This window comes from Oncorhynchus mykiss, chromosome 19, assembly GCF_057628025.1.
Source record: "Oncorhynchus mykiss isolate SJ-2025 chromosome 19, ASM5762802v1, whole genome shotgun sequence".
In the NCBI taxonomy this organism is placed as follows: Eukaryota; Metazoa; Chordata; class Actinopteri; order Salmoniformes; family Salmonidae; genus Oncorhynchus; species Oncorhynchus mykiss.
In genome coordinates this window covers 19,462,912-19,484,614 of record NC_143040.1, presented here as the reverse complement: position 1 = coordinate 19,484,614, position 21,703 = coordinate 19,462,912, and the positions used below count along the sequence as shown (strand labels likewise).

General features: G+C 46.7%; 1 protein-coding gene across 4 annotated transcripts in view; it reads left to right on the top strand.

The window, feature by feature from the left end:
* LOC110497368 (zinc finger protein 827) overlaps positions 1-21,703 on the top strand; it is a 98,242-nt gene that overhangs the window by 11,889 nt on the left and 64,650 nt on the right. For all 4 annotated transcript variants that reach the window (XM_036954282.2, XM_036954283.2, XM_036954285.2 and 1 more), the window contains exons 2-3: positions 15,025-16,344; positions 21,281-21,456. In XM_036954282.2, the coding sequence (XP_036810177.2) occupies positions 15,025-16,344; positions 21,281-21,456 (1,496 nt within the window). The remainder of the gene's footprint in view (positions 1-15,024; positions 16,345-21,280; positions 21,457-21,703) is intronic.

Sequence of the window (21,703 nt, the reverse complement as noted above, 5' to 3'; positions counted from 1 at the left end):
ATACCAAATTTATGAGTTGGATGCTGGCAAGGTTCCCCTTTAGTAATTATTTATAGTCCTACATTTGATTGTAATGAAGTGTTCACATACTGTACATAGGAACTCTACAGCAATATCGTACTGTAGCCTAAATTTAGGGTTTACTGTATTTTTGGCACAGTGAGTGAACTGTACTTAGGGTTGTTACGGTGACCGTATTAACGCCACACCGGCAGTCATGAGTCATAACCGCAGTCAAATTCCACATAACCGTTGAGTCACGAGAATCTCCTCTTATGCACTCTGGACGTGCGTTGCTAGTACCCAACTCACTAACGATCATTAGGTTGCTAATCAAATCAAATTGTATTTGTCACATGCGCCGACTACAATAGTGAAATGCTTTCTAACAAGCCTTTAACCAACAATGCAGTTTTAAGAAGAATACCTAAAAAAATAAGAAATAAAACTAACAAATAATTAAAGAGCAGCAGTAAAATAACAATATATAGCGAGGCTATATACAGGGGGTACCGGTACAGAGTCATCGGTGTCGAGGTAATGGAGGTAATATGTACATGTAGGTAGAGTTATTTAAGTGACTATGCATAGATAAAACGGAGAGTAGCAGCAGTGTAAAAGGGGGGAGGGGGAGCAATGAAAATAGTCTGGGTAGCCATTTAATTAGATGTTCAGGAGTCTTATGGCTTGGGGGTAGAAGCTGTTTAGAAGCCTCTTGGACCTAGACTTGACGCTCTGGTACCGCTTGCCGTGCAGTAGCAGAGAGAACAGTCTATGACTGGGGTGACTGGAGTCTTTGACAATTTTTAGGGCCTTCCTCTGACACCGCCTGGTATAGAGGTCCTGGATGGCAGGAAGCTTGGCCCCAGTGACGTACTGGGCCGTACAGTAGTGCCTTGCGTGCCTTGCGTGCCTTGCGGTCAGAGGCCGAGCAGTTGCCATACCAGGCAGGGATGCAACCAGTCAAGATGCTCTCGATGGTGCAGCTGTAGAACGTTTTGAGGATCTGAGGACCCATGCCAAATCTTTTCGTCTCCTGAGGGGGAATAGGTCACCACAATCATCTGCTTTGTCTTGATCACGTTGATGGAGAGGTTGTTGTCTTGGCACCTCACGGCCAGGTTGCTGACCTCTTCCCTATAGGCTGTCTCGTCGTCGTCAGTGATCAGGCCTACCACTGTTGTGTCATCGGCAAACTTAAGGATGGTGTTGGAGTTGTGCCTGGGTCACGTACACAGATTTGCAGATGTTATCGCAGGTGCAGCGAAATGCTTGTTTCTAGCTCCAATAGTGCAGTAATACCTAGCTATAATTATTATTATTATAATTTAAAAAATACACACATAATCCATAAAAAATCTAAATGAAGAAATACAAATAAATAAGTGTTGTTCTAAGCCCAGACGTTTCTATATGTGGTCCCGTGTGAAAGCAGAGTTTTGATAGCTGCCACTAAAAAGAGGAGGATCCCAGCTGCTACTATATGTATTTCTCAGCTGTGCTATGAAACCGGAGAAGCCTCCCCGGCATGATTGGAAAAACGAACTGCGGGAAGCGGCTCCCATTCGCTATTCGGGTGCATATCGACTGCCCCTGTTCCTGCCCATTTGATAATGGACCATTCTAAATCAAAACACATTTTTACATATTAGTAAAGACGAGATTAAATTGAGAATAGTTTGATGGGTGAAAATATGGTCAATTGATGAGAGAACAGCGTGTGCAACCTGAGGCAAGAAACAGAGCGCATGCTTTTTTTTATACTTTTTTTTCAAATCATCAATAGTCTATAGTCACATCATGCAGCCCATATATGTTCTGATTTCTAAGACATTCTAATGTTTGTCTCATTCACAACTGAAGTTGACAAATAACTGTAAATCTAGTGTATAAGACCTGTTTCAAATGGTCACTTTATAGCCACTTCATATGCGCACTCGCTCCAGAATGGGGAAAAATATCCTTTCTATTTTATTCAGCTAAGTTAAATTATATTCTTATTATTTTAGATGATATGATTTTATAGTAAGTGTATATTGCCTGCTAACTGAAGTAGCCTACAGTCTATGGCATGGTGCGTAGCCAGATAACATACAGGAGGCCGACTCATATTCTGCTCTACTGAAATACATTTTCTTCATATCATAATGTTTCTTTAAACCTGCCTTAAATAAATAATAGATTTACTGTGATGGTGTATGTTAAATTGATTTATTAGACCTTTTTAAAGGATGTTCCCAAGGCACTCATCAGCGGCTTGTATGCTGGAGGCCTGGAGATACTACATGTGTTTATGGTAATTAACGGTCAGTTACCGTGAGACCGACAGTCTAACAGTCTGACAAAATGTCATGACTGCCACGGCTCTAACTGTACTCCTATAATCTACATACGTAGCCTACATACATACTAGTACCTACCTATGATTGGTGACATAGTGAGGATGCTAAGGGAATGTCAGTGTATTATGGACATTATTCTTAGCACTGTGACAACTGTAATGAGACACAATTATTCCCATCGATTTACATCTAAAAGCTAGTTGCTCCGCCAACCTCTGAGAAATAGGCCTTTGCTTTGTGGCGGTTGCCAAATCTGAAGCAACTTTGGGACTGAGGTACACTGAAACTGTTGTTTTCACCTGAGAGAAGTAACCCAGGACTGGCCTATATCAAAATTGGCTATCTACCAAGTATGCAAGTGGTAGTAAAAGTATAGGCTAGTCAATGTAGCCTACCTGGGCTGGGTTTCCCTAAAGCATCGTGGCACTAAGATCATATTTTGTCCATTTTAGTTTCTTAGTGCTACGATGCTTTTGGGAAACACAGCCCTGACTTCTCTTCAATGCTATCCACTGGTTGTAGCTTCTATGACAACTTTATCCTATCAACTGTCCTTGTGACCTCTTTCAATATTATGAAAATAATGTAAATGTGGTATTAAGGGTCATAATGTATCCTTGTCTTATAGCTTTCACTGCTGCACTACTGCTACTTTTTATGGTTCTCCAGGGTAATGTTTAGGGTATAAAATTAACTTTTTGGTCCACCAGCCACTCACATTTTTTACCAGCCAAAATACAACTCCCCCCCCCCACACACACACACACACACACACACACACACGCTAAAACGACACCAACAAAACACAAAAGAATCGATGAGGATGCTTTGTAATGTTTCTAAAACAGTAAATGTATAACTAGTAAGAAGTTGTTATATTAACCTAAATATCACATTTCACCTGTCCTTTTAAGGGCAGGAATAAGCTACATAGTGTAGTTCTTTGACTTTGTGCCATATTCATTTACCAGCTATGAAACAAAACTGCAGAAATACGTTGAAAACAGCTACTGCAGCATTCATTTTACTATAAATGTGATCATGCATTTACTATTTGTATTCACAAATGTGAGTAAAATCCCGCACTGTGGAGCCCTGACCACCCGCCAACGTGGCTGGTGAAATAGACATCTTACCCGCATTTGGTAGGTGGCGGGTGTTCATTTTAGGTCCTGGGCTGAATGGTAAATTAAGAAATACCTTGTTAATTGCAATTACAGGCGCTCTGTGAGAACTGAGTAGCCTATTTCTGTAGTGAAAGTGTGTGCTTCTCCTTGGTGTTTTTTTTTGTTGTGCTTTGTGAGGAGCTTTGATGCCACATCTAAAATTTTGGGCATGTGTTGTTTCTGTTCCATTAAAAAAAAAAATAGACGGGAAAAATAAACGCGGGTGCAAAGGGCGCTCCATCTGCGCTGAGGAATTTCAGAGGTCTGGGGGCCTCGAGTCGACTCATTCTCTTCCAAGAACACTTCTCCTTCCTCTTTCACCTCTGGCACGAGGCCCGAAGTACCCACAAACTGCCGGGGCCAAGGCCAACAGTACACAGATGGTTATATGCTGCGCTACATTTCAATACGACGGACAGAACCGAACCACAGACATTACTGTATAGCAGGGGTTGGCAACATGCGGCCCACGGGACAAAACCAGCCCGTAAAAGACTTTTGGGGGTCCCCTCAAAGTAAAAAAAATAATAACAAAAATAAATGAAAAGGACTGTAAAATCATCAGGAATTCAGCAAAAATGTAAATTTAGTAAATCTGTTCCCAAGTATTTCCACAAATAGAATATATATATAAATGATTGTGTCTGTAATAAAGGTATGAAATTATTGTTATTTTCAAATACAATCTCTTTTTGGGATTAGTTGTGGTCAATTAGCGGTGTACAAATTGTTGTAATTATTTTTTGACAACAATAGACCCGTGGCTGAATCTAGTTGCTGTATATAACCTAGGCTAACAACTACCCCGGATCCCGGTCCATGCTGAGAATGTGATCTAGACCAGGGTTTCCCAACCTCTCAACCAAAACGTGCACCTAGCGGTGGCCCCGGGAACGAGTTTGGGGAAACCCTGGTCTAGGCTAACTCCTGAGCCACCATGAATGATGGGTTTTCCAGTTTCCACTTCCCCCATGTTATCTATGTCAGAGACTGGAAACTGGAGTAGTCATTTTGGCTCTGACATGGGATAAAAGGTGATGGGTGTGATTGTGGTTTATATACAGAGTTGTGTGTGGACATAAGCCTACTATAGGTGGAGATGATTTAGAGTATGGGCTTCTTTCTAACTTGGGCTGTTAAAAGCACAGTTCTAGTTAACTGCTGTATTTTTATACTGGTAAATGCCATGTGGTGCTCCTAGAACTCCAAAGGGCATGAACCCTCTTGAGTTTGCCCACGCATCGCCGTCCCTCTGAGCCTGGATCAGTGAGCCGCACTGAGAGCTGAATATCTCTGTCTTTATCTCTTTCAATCACTGATCTCAGACCAGTCTCTCACTCACAGTCCCCTTGGGCTCTGGTCAAATGTAGTGCACTATAAAGGCAGTGCACTGTACAGGGAATAGGGTGCCATGTGGGACTGAGAGGATTTATGACAAACAGCTGACTAGTCAGCCAGTAACATGGTGCCTTTTGTAATGTGGGATGTATCGTGATAGATGCACTCTGACAATTATTTCACCCTTTTCCCCAAAAGAAAAGAGTGGAAAATGTGCACTTAACATATTGATGTCCCGTATAAAGTCCTGCAAAGGGGGTTTGAATTTACGACCGCCAGTTCAGGCTCAACCAGCTGGTTATATTTAGAGTGTTTTTTTTTCACACACGCACGCATGCTCAGTCTTTTTCCAACAGGACAAACTGAGAGTGAGGGTGAGACTGAAGAGAAGAGGAAGATGGAGAGAAAGTCCCAGTGAATGGAATTACCTTCCTCTCCGTCACGGGGGGCTGACTGCTAGTCGTTTACAGCGACATGAGCCTGCTGGTGGACAGGGCTAGCTGCTAGGGTCTCTCCCACCATATTGTCCGGCGCCGCACGCTAATAAGGCAGAAGCCCTGACTGCAGGGCACGCTCATTAGCATAGCCCGCGGACAAGGCAACCCCCGCTAGGGCTCAACATGGACACTTAATTACCGCCACGGCTCCTTCTCCTTTCTACACTCCGCCTCTTCCCTCGTATTACACCTCTCCACTCTTCCCTCCTCGTACAGTATACAACCCCTAACCCAGGCCAACAGCAGCCAGCCACTCCTAGTCACAGGAGAGCATGCTGGGATAGCGCGATGTGGCTCAAGCTGTGCTGGCTGTGTGGTGAGTTCCGTAACTGTGCTGTAGCTGTGCTGGATTTAAATAGCCAGTCTGAGTGGTGGACTTGACTGTGGTCTTGAACCCACCCTCTTCATCTTTTACTTATGTCTCTCTCTCTCTCTGCCTCTCTCTCTCTCTCTGCCTCACTCTCCAGGCCTCTCAAAGCTTCTTGGCATCATAGTGGCAGTATTGATGCTTCTACTCCAGACTTAATCGGCTAATGGTCTTCCTCCCTCCTCCCTCCTTCCACCCTAGCCTGGGCCTGGAGGTCAGTGGGACCATCTTGTATGCCTGGCTAAGTCACAGAATTGTTGCAGTGTGTCTGTTGGTAGCTAGGTGAAACCTCATGCAAGTCATGTGGTCTGGTGACCTACGGGACCCCCTCCCCCAGCGCCCCCCTCCAGCACAGGGATCATTGTGTCTGAGGCTGGCTGAAATCTGGTTGACTCCACTGTCTGTCTGGCTGCAGTGACTGCCTGGACCCAGCACAGTAACACCGCTCCCCAGACAGTCCGGAACAACCTCGTCAGCCAAAATATAACTCGCCATCATGTTCAAACACGGAGACATTTGGCATGGGGTTGTCTCGTCTTGTATACAATAAGATGAGGAATAAGATGTGATTGTGTCTCTCTTCTCCCTCTCTTTGACTTGTATATTCTTCTTCCTCGAAACCTCTCAAAATAGATAGCATGACCACTTCCTGGTCAATAAACCCACTACACAATCACATGAAGCAATGTTCCTCTTAGTTGGCAGTTACATCATCAGCTTTCAACTTGAACCAGGAAGCTGTGTTCTGTTAGCTAACCCAGTAGCGCAGACTGTCGCAGCAGTCTGTTCACTCTCTCTCCCTGATATGTCGCTATTACACCTCTGTCCTGGGAAGAATACACACACACACACACACACACACACAGCACTGAATCACCCGGTTGTGTGTGTGTAGTGAGTGCTAACAGACCCGGACTGCTGAGTACCCTGCAGCTGTTTGTCTCAACATGCAAGTCATCCCCGCCATTACACCGCTAAATGGTTCTCTTTCACACTGAGCACGGCAAACAGACAGATGCTCTCTGCTTCTAACTAACTCTGCCTTCCTCTCTCTCTCTCTCTGCCTTCCTCTCTCTCTCTCTCTCTCTCTCTCTCTCTCTCTCCCTCTCTCTCTCTGCCCCTCTCTCTCTCTGCCCCTCTCTCTCTCTCTGCCCCTCTCTCTCTCTCTGCCCCTCTCTCTCTCTGCCCCTCTCTCTCTCTGCCCCTCTCTCTCTCTCTGCCCCTCTCTCTCTCTCTGCCCCTCTCTCTCTCTCTGCCCCTCTCTCTCTCTCTGCCCCTCTCTCTCTCGCTGCCTCGCTGCCTCTCTCTCTCGCTGCCTCTCTCTCTCGCTGCCTCTCTCTCTCGCTGCCTCTCTCTCTCGCTGCCTCTCTCTCTCGCTGCCTCTCTCTCTCTCGCTGCCCGTCTCTCTCTCTCTCTCTCGCTGCCTCTCTCTCTCGTGCCCGTCTCTCTCTCTCTCTCTCTCTCTCGCTGCCCGTCTCTCTCTCTCTCTCTCGCTCTCTCTCTCTCTCTCGCTGCCCGTCTCTCTCTCTCGCTGCCCGTCTCTCTCTCTCTCTCTCTCTCGCTGCCCGTCTCTCTCTCTCTCTCTCGCTGCCCGTCTCTCTCTCTCTCTCTCGCTGCCTCTCTCTCTCGCTGCCTCTCTCTCTCGCTGCCCGTCTCTCTCTCTCTCTCTCTCTCTCTCTCGCTGCCCGTCTCTCTCTCTCTCTCTCTCTCTCTCGCTGCCCGTCTCTCTCTCGCTGCCCGTCTCTCTCTCTCTCTCTCGCTGCCCGTCTCTCTCTCTCTCTCTCTCTCTCTGCCTCTCTCGCTCTGCCTCTCGCTCGCTCTCTCTCTGCCGCTCGCTCTCTCTCTCTCTCTGCCTCTCGCTCGCTCTCTCTCTCTCTCTGCCGCTCGCTCTCTCTGCCTCTCTCTCGCTCGCTCTCGCTCCCTCTCTCGCTCTCTGCCTCTCGCTCGCTCTCGCTCTCTCTCTCTGCCTCTCGCTCGCTCTCTGCCTCTCGCTCGCTCTCTGCCGCTCGCTCGCTCTCTGCCGCTCTCTCGCTCTCTCTCTGCCTCTCGCTCGCTCTCGCTCTCTCTCTGCCTCTCGCTCTCTCTCTGCCTCTCGCTCTCTCTCTGCCTCTCGCTCGCTCTCGCTCTCTCTCTGCCTCTCGCTCGCTCTCGCTCTCTCTCTGCCTCTCGCTCGCTCTCGCTCTCTCTGCCTCTCGCTCGCTCTCGCTCTCTCTGCCTCTCGCTCGCTCTCGCTCTCTCTGCCTCTCGCTCGCTCTCGCTCTCTCTGCCTCGCTCTCGCTCTCTCTGCCTCTCGCTCGCTCTCGCTCTCTCTGCCTCTCGCTCGCTCGCTCTCGCTCTCTCTGCCTCTCGCTCGCTCTCGCTCGCTCTCGCTCTCTCTGCCTCTTGCTCGCTCTCTCTCTGCCTCTCGCTCGCTCTCGCTCTCTGCCTCTCGCTCGCTCTCTCTCTCTCTGCCTCTCGCTCGCGCTCTCTCTCTGCCTCTCGCTCTCTCTCTCTCTCTCTCTGCCTCTCGCTCGCTCTTGCTCTCTCTCTCTCTGCCTCTCGCTCGCTCTTGCTCTCTCTCTCTCTGCCTCTCGCTCGCTCGCTATCTGCCTCTCGCTCGCTCTCTCTCTGCCGCTCGCTCGCTCTCTCTCTGCCGCTCGCTCTCTCTCTCTGCCGCTCGCTCTCTCTCTCTCTCTGCCGCTCGCTCTCTCTCTCTCTCTGCCGCTCGCTCTCTCTCTCTCTGCCGCTCGCTCTCTCTCTCTCTGCCGCTCGCTCTCTCTCTCTCTGCCGCTCGCTCTCTCCCTCTCTCTGCCGCTCTCTGCCGCTCACTCTCTCTCTCTCTCTGCCGCTCTCTCTCTCTGCCGCTCTCTCTCTCTGCCGCTCTCTCTCTCTGCCGCTCTCTCTCTCTGCCGCTCTCTCTCTCTGCCGCTCTCTCTCTCTGCCGCTCGCGCTCTCTGCCGCTCGCGCTCTCTCTGCCTCTCGCTCTCTCGCTCTCTCTCTCTCTCTGCCACTCTGCTTCTCTCTCTGCCACTCTGCTTCTCTCTCTCTCTCTGCCTCTGCTTCTCTCTCTCTCTCTGCCTCTGCTTCTCTCTCTCTCTGCCTCTGCTTCTCTCTCTCTCTGCCTCTCTGCTTCTCTCTCTGCCTCGCTCTCTCTCTTTGCCTCTTTCTCTGTCTCTCTCTCTGCTTCTCCTCGCTGCCTCATAGCAGCCCCATCATCCTCATTCAGTCAGGGGCATTTTATGCTTTAGCTTCCCCAAGTTGTTGGACTGTAGGGTGTTTGTGTGCGCGTGTGTGTCAAATCAAATTTTATTTCACATGCTTTGTAAACAACAGGTGTAGACTAACAATGAAATGTGTACTTACGGGCCCTTCCCAACAATGCAGAGAGGGAAAAGAAGCGATAATAACACGAGGAGTAAATACACAATGAGTAATGATAACTTGGCTTTATACAACTTTTTAGATCCTTCCTCACTGCCTGCTATAGAGGACCTGGATGGCAGGAAGCTTAGCCCCAGTGATGTACTGGGCTGTACACACTACCCTCTGCAGCGCCTTGCGGTCTGATGCCAAGCAGTTGCCATAGCAAGCAGTAATGCAACCAGTCAAGATGCTCTCTTTGGTGCAGCTGTATTAAGTAAAAATACTTTAAAGTACTTTTTAAGTAGTTTCTTTTAGGTATCTTTACTTTACTATTTATATTTTTGACGAATTGTGCTTCACTACATTCCTAAAGAAAATGTTGTTCTTACATTTTCATTTTTTTTCCCTTGACACCCAAAAGTACTCATTACATTTTGAATGCTTAGCACAACAGGAAATTGCTCCAATTCGCACACTTATCAACAGAACATTCCTGGTCATCCCTACTGCCTCTGATCTGGCAGACTCACTAAACACAAATGCTTCGTTTTGTAAATGATGTCAAATGTTGGAGTGTGCCTCTGGCTATCCGTAAATAAAATAAAAAAACAAGAAAATAGTGCCGCCTGGTTTGCTTAAGATAAGGAATTTTAAGTGATGTATATTTTTACTTTGGGTATTTAACTATATTTTAGTAATGTTTACTTTTGATACGTTATATTTTAAACCAAATACTTTTCGACTTTTACTGAAGTAGAATTTTACTCGGTGACTTTTACTTGAGTAAATTTCTGTTAAGTTATCTTTACTTTTACTCAAGTATGAAAACTGGGTACACCCCCCCCTCCCCTCCCCCCATTACCATTGTACTGGAGACTACCACCACGGTACTGTAGAGACTGACCCCCCCCCCCCCTCCCCCCACTACTGCTGTACTGTAGAGACTGTATCACCACTACCACCACTGTGCTGTAGAGACTGTATCATCACCATTGTACTGTAGAGACTAGAGGTCGACCGATTATGATTTTTCAACGCCGATAACGATTATTGGAGGACCAAAAAAGTAGATGCCGATTAATCGGCCAATTTGTATTTATTTATTTATTTATTTGTAATAATGACAATTACAACAATACTGAATGAACATTTATTTTAACTTAATATAATACATCAATAAAATCAATTTAGCCTCAAGTAAATAAGGAAACATGTTCAATTTGGTTTAAATAATGCAAAAACAAAGTGTTGGAGAAGAAAGTAAAAGTGCAATATGTGCCATGTAAGAGTCTTCAATATTCCCAGGTAAGAAGTTTTAGGTTGTAGTTATTATAGGAATTATAGGACTAATTTCCCTCTTTCCCTATTGGATGTTCTTATAGGCACTTTAGTATTGCCAGTGTAACGTTTGAAACGCTATTAGCGTGCGCTAACTAGCTAGCCATTTCACATCGGTTACACCAGCCTCATCTCGGGAGTTGATAGGCTTGAAGTCATAAACAGCGCACGCAATGCTTGACGCACAACGAAGAGCTGCTGGCAAAACGCACAAAAGTGCAGTTTGAATGAATGCTTACGAGCCTGCTGCTGCCTACCACTGCTCAGTCAGATACTTGTATGCTTGTATGCTCAGTCAGATTATATGCAACGCAGGACACGCTAGATAAACTAGTAATATCATCAACCATGTGTAGTTAAATAGTGATTATGATTGCTTGTTTTTTATTAGATAAGTTTTATGCTAGCTAGCAACTTACCTTGGCTTACTGCATTCGCGTAACAGGCAGTCAGTCTCCTTGTCGAGAGGCAGGTCGTTATTGCTTTGGACTAGTTAAATGTAAGGTTGCAAGATTGGATCCCCTGAGCTGACAAGGTGAAAATCTGTCGTTCTGCCCTTGAACGAGGCAGTTAACCCACCGTTCCTAGGCAGTCATTGAAAATAAGAATGTGTTCTTAACTGACTTGCCTAGTTAAATACAGATTAAATAAAGGTCACGGAAAAAAAACGGCGCCCAAAAACACTGATTTCCGATTGTTATGAAAACTTGAAATCGTCCCTAATTAATCGGCCATTCCGATTAATCGGTCGACCTCTAGTAGAGACTGTATCACCACTACCACCACTGTACTGTAGAGACTGTATCACCACTACCACCACTGTACTATAGAGACTGTATCACCACCACCACTGTACTGTAGAGACTGTGTCACCACCACCACTGTACTGTAGAGACTGTATCACCACCACCACCACTGTACTGTAGAGACTGTATCACCACCACCACCACCACTGTACTGTAGAGACTGTATCACCACCACCACCACTGTACTGTAGAGACTGTATCACCACCACCACTGTACTGTAGAGACTGTATCACCACCACCATCACTGTACTGTAGAGACTGTATCACCACCACCACCACTGTACTGTAGAGACTGTATCACCACCACCACTGTACTGTAGAGACTGTATCACCACCACCACTGTACTGTAGAGACTATATCATCACCACCACCACTGTACTGTAGAGACTGTATCACCACCACCACCACTGTACTGTAGAGACTGTATCACCACCACCACTGTACTGTAGAGACTATATCATCACTACCACCGCTGTACTGTAGAGACTATATCACCACTACCACCACTGTACTGTAGAGACTGTATCATCACCACCACCACCACTGTACTGTAGACTGTATCACCACCACCACTGTACTGTAGAGACTGTATCACCACCACCACCACTGTACTGTAGAGACTGTATCATCACCACCACCACCACTGTACTGTAGAGACTGTATCACCACCACTGTACTGTAGAGACTGTATCATCACCACTGTACTGTAAAGACTATATCACCACCACCACCACTGTACTGTAGAGACTATATCACCACTACCACTGTACTGTAGAGACTATATCACCACTACCACTGTACTGTAGAGACTATATCACCACTACCACTGTACTGTAGAGACTGTATCACCACCACCACCACTGTACTGTAGAGACTGTATCATCACCACTGTACTGTAAAGACTATATCATCACTACCACCACTGTACTGTAGAGACTATATCATCACCACCACCACTGTACTGTAGAGACTATATCATCACTATCACCACTGTACTGTAGAGACTATATCATCACCACCACCACTGTACTGTAGAGACTGTATCATCACCTCCACCACCACTGTACTGTAGAGACTGGGCTGTGGGAGGGGAAAGAGGGGTTTAGGTTGTTTTAATCATATCCTCGGCTGTACAGTAATGTGTAATAGTGGACTAGTACAGTGTGTGTGGACAGTCTAGTGTGTGTGTGCGTGCACGCTGGGCCCCAGACAAAGCCCCCCTCCCCTCGTAGCCTGGGTCAGAGATATGACCTTGTGAAATGTCAGCCCACCCATGGGGTGGCCCTGCCTGTGTCTCTCTCACACACACACACACACACACACACACACGGTGGTCCTGCCTGTGTCACACACAACCGTGGCGGCGGGGTGCGGCAGAGGCAGCATTGTAGCGTTACGGCTAGCCTAGCGTCTTGATGTGTAGTGTTGCGTGGAGGAGTCTCGGGACCTCAACACTAAACCCAGGAAGGAGAGAGAGAAAGGCAGGGGGAGAGTTAGCGAAAGAGATGGGGAGGGCAGCAAAGGGCAATAGAGATGATGGGAGAGAGGGAGAAGGAGAGGTCGATAGAGGGAGGGAAAGGGGGGGATAGTTCAAATTCACCCCCCCTCAACCTTCTACTTTGTACTCCTGAGACCTCAGGTCAGCAATCTAGCCATTTCCCACTAACGACATTACAGCCATTAGGGCCTGGCTGCTTTCTTTCTGTAGCATGTCACATGGACGCGGGTCATGCCTCGCATACTTCGCCCCTCTGGCCCAGCTCAGGTGACTAAAAGCTTTCAGTGGGAGTGAACGGCAGCCATGGAAAAACAGTAGGTCTTAGACCTGCTGACATTCTCTCTCACGCGCTTGCTCCCTTTCTCTCTGTCTCTCTCTCTCTCCCTTTCTCTCTCTCTCTCTCTCCCTTTCCTCGCTTAATGTCGTCTTAGGAAATGTGAAGGAAGACACACACACACGGTGCATAGAAACACACGCAAAGGGTGCAACCACACACGCAACATAAACTGTGTAAAAAAAGAGAGGTCAGGTCTCTGGTTGTAAGGTGTAGTGTCCTGACTCCTGTAAGTGTTCAGTCTCTTCTTTTCCCTGCCCTGGCCTCTGCCACGGTGTGTGTGTGTCCTGACTCCTGTGTGTGTGAGATGGAGTGTGTACTAGCGTCCCTGCGTGGTGGGTAGATTTGTAGCGGTGCATGTACGCTTGGTCAGAGCGGTCGGGCCACGGTTGCGGTCACCTCTCTGGCCCATAGTCTGTGACGACCAGACCAGATGTGAGCTGACTCTAATGACCCCTGCGGGTGGGGTTGCTGAGGCAACCGCTTTCCCCTCTGCCTGTAAACAGAGAAGCAACCCACCAGTGTTCTTAGACGGGGTCGCCAAGGTGAAGACTAGCCTTGATGTGTGTGAGCGAGAGAGACGAGAGCTCAAATGACGTGTGTGTGTGTGTGTGTGCGTGCGTGCGCGTGCGTGCGTGGAGAGGAGAGATTGTGTCTCAGTGTATGAGTGTCATGGCTTCTCTTGACCTTTTTTTTGTTATTCTCGCTCTGTTTTCTTCGGTTGATGCTCAATGGGTTTATTTTTGGTTGAAGCCTCTACTGTCCCCCCCCTCCCAGTACAGTAAAGTTTTGACATTTTCTTTGCCCAGGCTTGTTGCTTTCTGACATCTTCTTATTGAAAGGGGTTAATATGTTTCAGGAATACTCACTTTCCTTTGTTTGCCCTTGTCTGGCAAGCTGTAATGTTTTGCTTATGAATATTGATACACCAAGTGTATATTAATGACCCTGGGTGACCTTAACCCTATCCTTATTGGCTCCCTGGTGGTATCTGCATCCTCATGAATGTTAAACAGGCTCTGTAACCTCCATTACCCTAATCTTTGCTGTCTAGCCTCCCGGAAGGTCCTGTCGTCATGGTAACCCCGTTACTAAACTCCTTGGGAAGAAAAAAAATTGACCCTGGGAAAAAAATATATGTTGAAAATAAAGGATTGAAAAATCATTCAAATGATTTTATCCACCGTTGCTGGTGATTCTCAGTGCTGAGAGAAAGGCTTGGGGAAAGCTGGTGGATTTTGTTGCATTAAAGCTCCTTGGTTTTTCGGTGTTATTATGATTTTCTTCAGTCATTGCCAAGGCAGTGAGTTACCCCTTGCTGAGAGCGCCGAAGTCTATTTGGTATTTTGAATAGGCTGTTCCCTTTGTACTTAGCTGGTAAATAGAATTGAGAGTGCTCACTTGTGATAAGGAGGTGTCAGAATGAGTGTATAGTGTAGTAGTCTGGCTCACTTTGTAATCCAGGGGACAGGTGACTGCTGACGTGTTGATTTACAACGTCAAGGCTGTTCAAGTCAATGCCTCCTAGTTTGTCATTTAAGGATGCGCTCTCAAACTTTTGTATAATTTTTGCCAGTAGTTTTGAAATTGGTTCTCAAGTGCCTAAAGTGTTCCCCGTTTTTTTCTGTGTACTCCGTCATCAAATTGTGTACTACGTCATCATTTGGTATGATATGTTACGTCCCGCAATTTTGTAAAAAAAAAAGTTATCCTACTATATGTTACAGACTTCTTGTGCTTAAGATCCTGGAGTTTATCTTTAATGACAAAATCCAGTCCTTTCCTGGGCAATGTTCATTAGGGAACACTGTAGTAAAACATTGTGCAGCAGAAAAAGCTAAAACAAGTGTTTTCATATTGGATAATTTCAGGTAGCACCTCCCCGTTTATGATCCAATGAATGTGACCCTGGTTTGTCCTCAGCTCTGACCATGATGATCCCTTCCTCCTCTCTTTTCCTCTCACCAAACGTCTCTTCTTATTCTCTCCTGTAGATGTGGACAGCGTCGAGGAGGGTGGGCCCGACGGGGTCTGCTGTCCCGTGGAGGACGACGGCGGCACTGGCGGCGGTGGCTGGTACGGGAACGCCTCCGACACGCGCTCTGAGTCGTCGTACAGCGGCGACATCCATGACGACCATGAGCTGTTCTTCCACGGGGGCTCCTCCCCCACCCCCTCCCCAGACCGACCTCCAGAACACCCCGACACCTCAACCGAGAGCTCCCTGGGGGGCTGCCCTACGCCTGTCCACAGCCACCACCACCACCGGGCCTCTTTTGAGCTCCTGAGCCTAGGGGTGGACGGAGGGGTGTTCTCTGCCCAAGATACCCTTTCCTCCGTGGTATCCTCGCTCTATGGAGAGGCTGCCTCCGAGGCCCTGGGGAAACCCCTGAGTAGTAACCTGCGACGCCTCCTAGAGGCTGGGTCGTTGAAGCTGGATGGGGAACTTCTGGGGAGAGTGAGAGGAGGGGGAGGAGAGTCGCCCCCTATAGGCTTAGCTCCAGCCCTGACCCTCTCCCCCTCCTCCCATCATGCTCAGCAGCTAAGTGCCCTCGCCCGAAAACTGGCGGCCAATAACAACAACAACAACAGTGGAGGCTCCGCCTCGGCCTCGCCCACCTCTGTTGCCATGTCGACCACCTCCATCAAGCAGGAGCCCTGCGACCCCTTCACCTCGGTGGTCACCCCGAGCAATGGCGCTGGTTTCGTGTGGGTGGGAGTGGCCGGTGACGGGAAGTGGCCCCCGGCGAGTTGCGGCGGGTCCAGCCTATCACCGGACTCAGCCATCCAGAAGCTGAAAGCGGCAGCCAACGCGGTTTTACAGGACAAGAACGCCACCGTAGTGGCCTCGTCTACTTCCTCTTCATCATCCTCCTGCTCTACCGTACCCACCCTGGGAGGAGGGAGCCGGGGAGGAACAGACGACTCGGTACGCTTCGATGCCTTCACCTCCCCCTTCAGCCCTCAGTCGGCCAGCTCCACGCTAGCCGCCCTGTCCAAGAAGGTGAGCGAGCGCTCCCAGACCACCTCCTCATCAGACCACCAACACCAACCCTCCACCGGCTCCTCCTTCCTCTCCCTGGTCTCTATGACTTCCTCGGCTGCGCTCCTCAAGGAGGTGGCAGCCCGGGCGGCAGGGAACCTCCTTGCTGATAAGATGGATGCCCCAGCAGGAGGAGGGGACATCCAGGAGGACATCAAGCCCCTGCTGGACAGGAACCAGAAGGCAGGGACCCCCACAGGGCCCTTGAGCACCATGGACCTGCTGCTGCCCTCCACCCCTAAGGGAAGGGCCAAACCCAGCAGCCAAGCAGGTAGGCTAATCCACCCTGACCCTACACAATTTCTTCCAGATGTGGAATTTGTTGTCTATAAGCCTTGTGGTGAGTTTTGGGATTTACAGTAGTAAGCTACATTCTGTTTTGTTTTGCAGTTTGGTAAATGTAATAGTGAGTTTATCAAGATATTATGTCAGCTACGTTTTTGTCGTCGTGACAAGGTTCGGAACATTGGAACGTTGTTAAGAACCCTGGACCTTTTGTATAAACCTTGTGACAAACAAAGTGCCGCTATCCATCAATCCCAGAAGGTGTTGTTTCTCTAGCAAGGTTTTCTACAACAATGAACCGTTGTGGAAGACCTTCCCAGGTTGAACACAACAACAACAGCAGATTTTAAAAATGCATTTCAATCAGTTATTTCACCTTGCATTTTTCAAGGTTGTTTGTCGGTACTAGTTCATTTCCCCTTGCACATCCTGAACTGTCCTCGGATTATTCAATCCTCTTCAGCTTTTCAACTTGTTTGGAAACTGTCGTTTACAGATATTCTCCAAGCTTCTGCTTATTATATGGAATTAAAGCTGGTCTCTAAGCAAATGTTCTACTATGTTCAATCCCTTTATATTACACTTTAAGGACATACACATTTGATTTACTGTATTACGGATGCCCCACTTCACATACATTATTTTTTATATATATATATTTTTTATTCATAAGAAATTATTATTTTAAACTTATTTTTGACAAATTGCATGATTCGCTTCACAATTGTAGTGGTAGGGATTCGGTTCAATATCGGTAAATCGAATCATGCGAATCAAAAATAATAATTTGTGAACCGCGACTATAAAACTTGTTTTGTAGATACTTTAATAAGTTGATTTCGGAAGCTAGCCAGTAGTCAGCTTGCAGTTAACTCTTCTAAACTGAGATAAATGACTAAACTAGAATAGGAACATTTCCTGAAGAAAATGTGTGTGCTTGCTTCAGCTGTCCAAAAATGTATTTTTTTATAGTAGTGGAAGGTGTTAAATGAAGATTTCAAGCTGAATAGAAGCTGAAGCAGTTCAATATAGTAAGAATAGGTCTGATTACTTTAGTAGAATATATATATTTCAACTAGCACATCAATCATGAACAATGGCAGAACTCTGCCTTCACTGCTTTCAATGGGGCTATTTAACACGGGAACCAATGTAGTTAAGTGATGATGCCTGAAAAGCCGGTGTTTGTAGGATATATTGGCACGGGTTTGTCTCGGGCCGGCAAAACGTGACAATATATCCTCCAAACACCGGCTTCGAGGGCATTATCACTTTTATACAACGGGTTACCGGTTACCAACATATTCAAATAATGATTGACATATTTTCATTAACTTTATTTTGATGAATTTATTCATACTATTTCATCCTTCCACAAGATATAGTCCCGAAACAAATCTAGAGTTGTTACCCAAACCGGCTGGTCGTTCGTTCTGTTGTCAGAGACGCGACCCAGTCGTTCGTTCTAGATGTTCTATTGCCATACTGGCTGGCAACATTCTTATCCCTTGTTTGCTAGCTAGCCAACAACGGCTAACTTTACCGTCACGTCAAACGGTGCAGAAAGCCCAACAGTGGCTGCATTTGTTTAAGCTGTTTTCTAGTGACATTTATTTATTTGGATGCATCCGTAACAATGAGCTAATGAGGCACGATTTCGCCTGGCATAGAAAATGTGCTCACTCGTCTGGACACTGTTGTTCAGAGGAGCTAGCCAACAACACAGCTAACACAATAACTTAGAACTGAAGCTGGAAAGACTAGCATGCTAGCCTCACTTAGTTTCGTTTTACCCTTTTTCAATGGACTTTTCTTTGTATACGTCCATAAAAATGATGCCAGCTGATTAGTGATTTAGACTGGCTGAGAAACGTTGCCTGCCTCTCTCTCGTTCCGACTCCCGACCCCTACACGTTCATTACTATGGGACAGTTGGAGATCGAATTTGAATATTGAAACAATGTTGCAAGTGTCGGAGAGACAGTAAGGGTTATAAACATCTCTGCTGTTGAAAACTAGATGTTAGTCTAGAAGAAATGTGAAGAAATAATGCTTTTTATAGTGGAGATCAAGTTTATAACTTCTCTGCCTGGGCTGATGAGACAGTGGATTGCGCATTTTAACGTCATAGATTTAGCTGGTAGTAACTTGTGGAATAACCAATCAGCATTCAAGATTTGACCCACCCGTTGTATAATTTGTAGGGTACCCTGGTCCCTGTGACTCTCATTATAAAACGGCTAAAATCTCTTGGCGAGGTTTCTAGGTTTGTATTTATTTTATTCATGTATTTGATTTTTTTTTTGCTCGCTCGTCCCACTTTTGATAGAGAGAGAATCCCCCTCCCCGTCTGGCCTGAGTCTGGGAAAAGGTCTGTAGGCCTGGCAGGATGTCCAACCCAAACCAATTGCGCTTGGCTCTGCGGTGTGTACAGTAGAAGCCGAGTGTCCATATCCGTGTCTGTTCTGCAGACACTTCTGGCTCCATCAACCTCCCTTTACCAGTCACCTCTGTACAGACTGGTGGAGGTTGGAGCCAGAGGAGTCTGCAGTCAGGGCCTTCTCCTCTGTCCTCAGATCAGCATTCAGCAGACTCCCAGCCAAACACAATCCCATCAGTTTACACAGGGCAGGTCCAGAACAGACTATGGGAGGCGCACAGTACTACACAGAGCCATGACTACATGGAACTCTATTCCACATCAGGTAACTGACACAAGCTGTAGAATCAGATTTTAAAAATCGATACAATGAAACCTTATAGAACAGCAGGGACTACGAAGAGACACACGCACAGACACATGCATACACATGCTAACTCACGCACTCTGCACACATGTATACATGCATTTTGTGTTGTAGATATGTGGTAGTAGAGTAGTGGCCTGAGGACACACCTAATGGGTTGTGAAATGTAATGTCATGTAATATTTATAATTGTATATAACTGCCTTAATGTTGCTGGACCCCAAGAAGAGTAGCTAACGGGGCTCCTTAATAAATACAATACACACACACACACACACACACACACACACACACACACAACTCTCTCCTCTCTCAAAATGAGCAGCCTTTAGGGAGAACAGTGGAGTGTGTTCCAGGGTAGATGGATGGGCACTTTTGAAGGATTGTGTCGTAACCCTTAAGCCAAATCTAAAATGGCTGGATCAAATTGACTTGAGACGGATGAGAGGGAGAGAGGCAGTCAATGCAATATTCTGTGATCTGCATGTTAAAAAGGGTTGTCGGCGGTAACCTGCAGCCGTCAAGGTCGCGGTGGAATGCTGTACAAATGCAGTTACTTGTCTGGTGGCCCGACAGAAAAAACATGCCCTTGGTTATTGATTGTTTTGTTTAGTTTTATTGCAGTTGACTGGTCTGGTATGAAATTGTTACACATTTAGCCTATATTTTGTGTTACATAAATCTGTGTAATTCTACATAGTTTAGACATTTCTTGATAATTGATCTTGATTGCCCTGGAGAGAGAGAGAGAATCTGCTATCTGACGTACTGACCAGTTAAACGCTGTTCCATCTTTTGTCTTTCTCCTCGATCTCTTCCCCTACATCCTCCAATGAGCAAGGAGTCCACGGTTATCTTCTCTCCTCTCTCTCCTCCTCCCCCTCTCTCTCCTCCCCCTCTCCTCGCTCCAGACGTTTGGGCCGCAGATGGCGGTTTATTGTTGCAAATAGGCAGTCTCGAGGTTTTACACCCGGGGTCAATGAATGGCTGAGCGCGGTAATTTCACCAAACACTGATTACCAGATGTTTTCCAAGGAACAGGAGGAGAATACTTATGAAGCCATCGATGACAGGCCCGTGGTGAATTTGTAATGCAATCATGCCGTGTCCTAATAAGCACAATTAAACGGCGTAATAGAGGCCGGAAATGAAGCCAACAACAATAACCGAGATAATAAAACATCCTTGAGTTTGACTTCTTTTGTTTGCAGACGCACAGCAGGCTTTGTTGAGCGTTCTCAGCTTGAGGTGTCTAGCGGTTGTGTCTCACCTAGTAGGGGTGTGGGAATAGTGACAAAGTCAGTAACCGTAGAGAGGCCCCATAGTCCGTAACTCCTCTCTGGAAAGGAAGAAATGGACTAGTGATTGGGGCGGATCGATAGTTGCATTTCGCAATATTAATTTTGGACGATATTGAATGGATTTGTTTAAAAAAAATCCAGGTAGTGTTAGCTAGCGCTAGTTGACTGTACCTGCGCTAGTCGACTGTACCTGCGCCATAACTAACGTATTTCTGATCCTATAGCTTGTTCTCCATCTTTTTAAATAGGGAGCCAAGATGTTTTCAGCACTTTTATTACCATGACTGATCAAGACTCGTGTTCTCATGGCTCTCTCTCTTGTCTCTCTGCAGCAGACATATGGTGAGCAATATGTTTGGAACATCAAATCGCAGTAAAACTGCAGTATATGGAATCGCAATACATATAGAATGGTGAGAATCGTAATGCACATCGTATCGGCACTTTAGTATCGTGATAATATCATTTGGTGAAGTCCCAAGCAATTCCCAGCTCGAGAAATTGACCTGTTCCAATACTTCAGAAATGTATCCCTCACCTTCCTAGCTTCCTTCTTTTCTTCCTTGAATAATCACAGATCTGACATGGCCTGGATTGGGGAAAGCTATAAAGTGGAAACCTTACTTACACCTTACCAGTCACTTATAGATCGGATAGGTGCACTGACATCAAGCAAACGAAGAAGGAAGGATGCATTGCTTAAGTATTTGTTCAGGGGACTGTATGCACTAAATGACTTGTATTTTTACTGAGCTGCCGTTCTCAGCCAGGTATCCCTTATTAAATAATTATTCTGACCTCACTGGAACTCCCTGGTTAAATAAAGGTGAAATAAATAAATGTCTCATCCCCTCTTTTTCCTCTCCTCTCCCAGGTTCCCCGGGGGAGGACGGAGGGAAGCCGTTCCAGTGTCCGGTGTGTGGCCTGGTCATCAAGAGGAAGAGCTACTGGAAGAGACACATGGTGATCCACACCGGCCTGAAGAGTCACCAGTGTCCCCTGTGCCCCTTCCGCTGCGCCCGCAAAGACAATCTCAAGTCCCACATGAAGGTGAGATGATGGGAGCCTGTGATGCCTCCTTTGACCTTTGACCTGTAACCTCATCGTGTTAGCCATCCCCTGAGGTCGTAATTGTGGAAGTGGTGCTAATGCTACTAATTGCTCAAAGGAAGGGAGGTGCACGCTCTAGTCAGTCACCTCTAGTGTATCGGGGTAACGTGCCTCAAATTATACTGTAGTTAATAGACCAAAGCTAGAGGGGGTTTTAACAAGAGCGAGAAGCTCCAGGTGTTGAGGG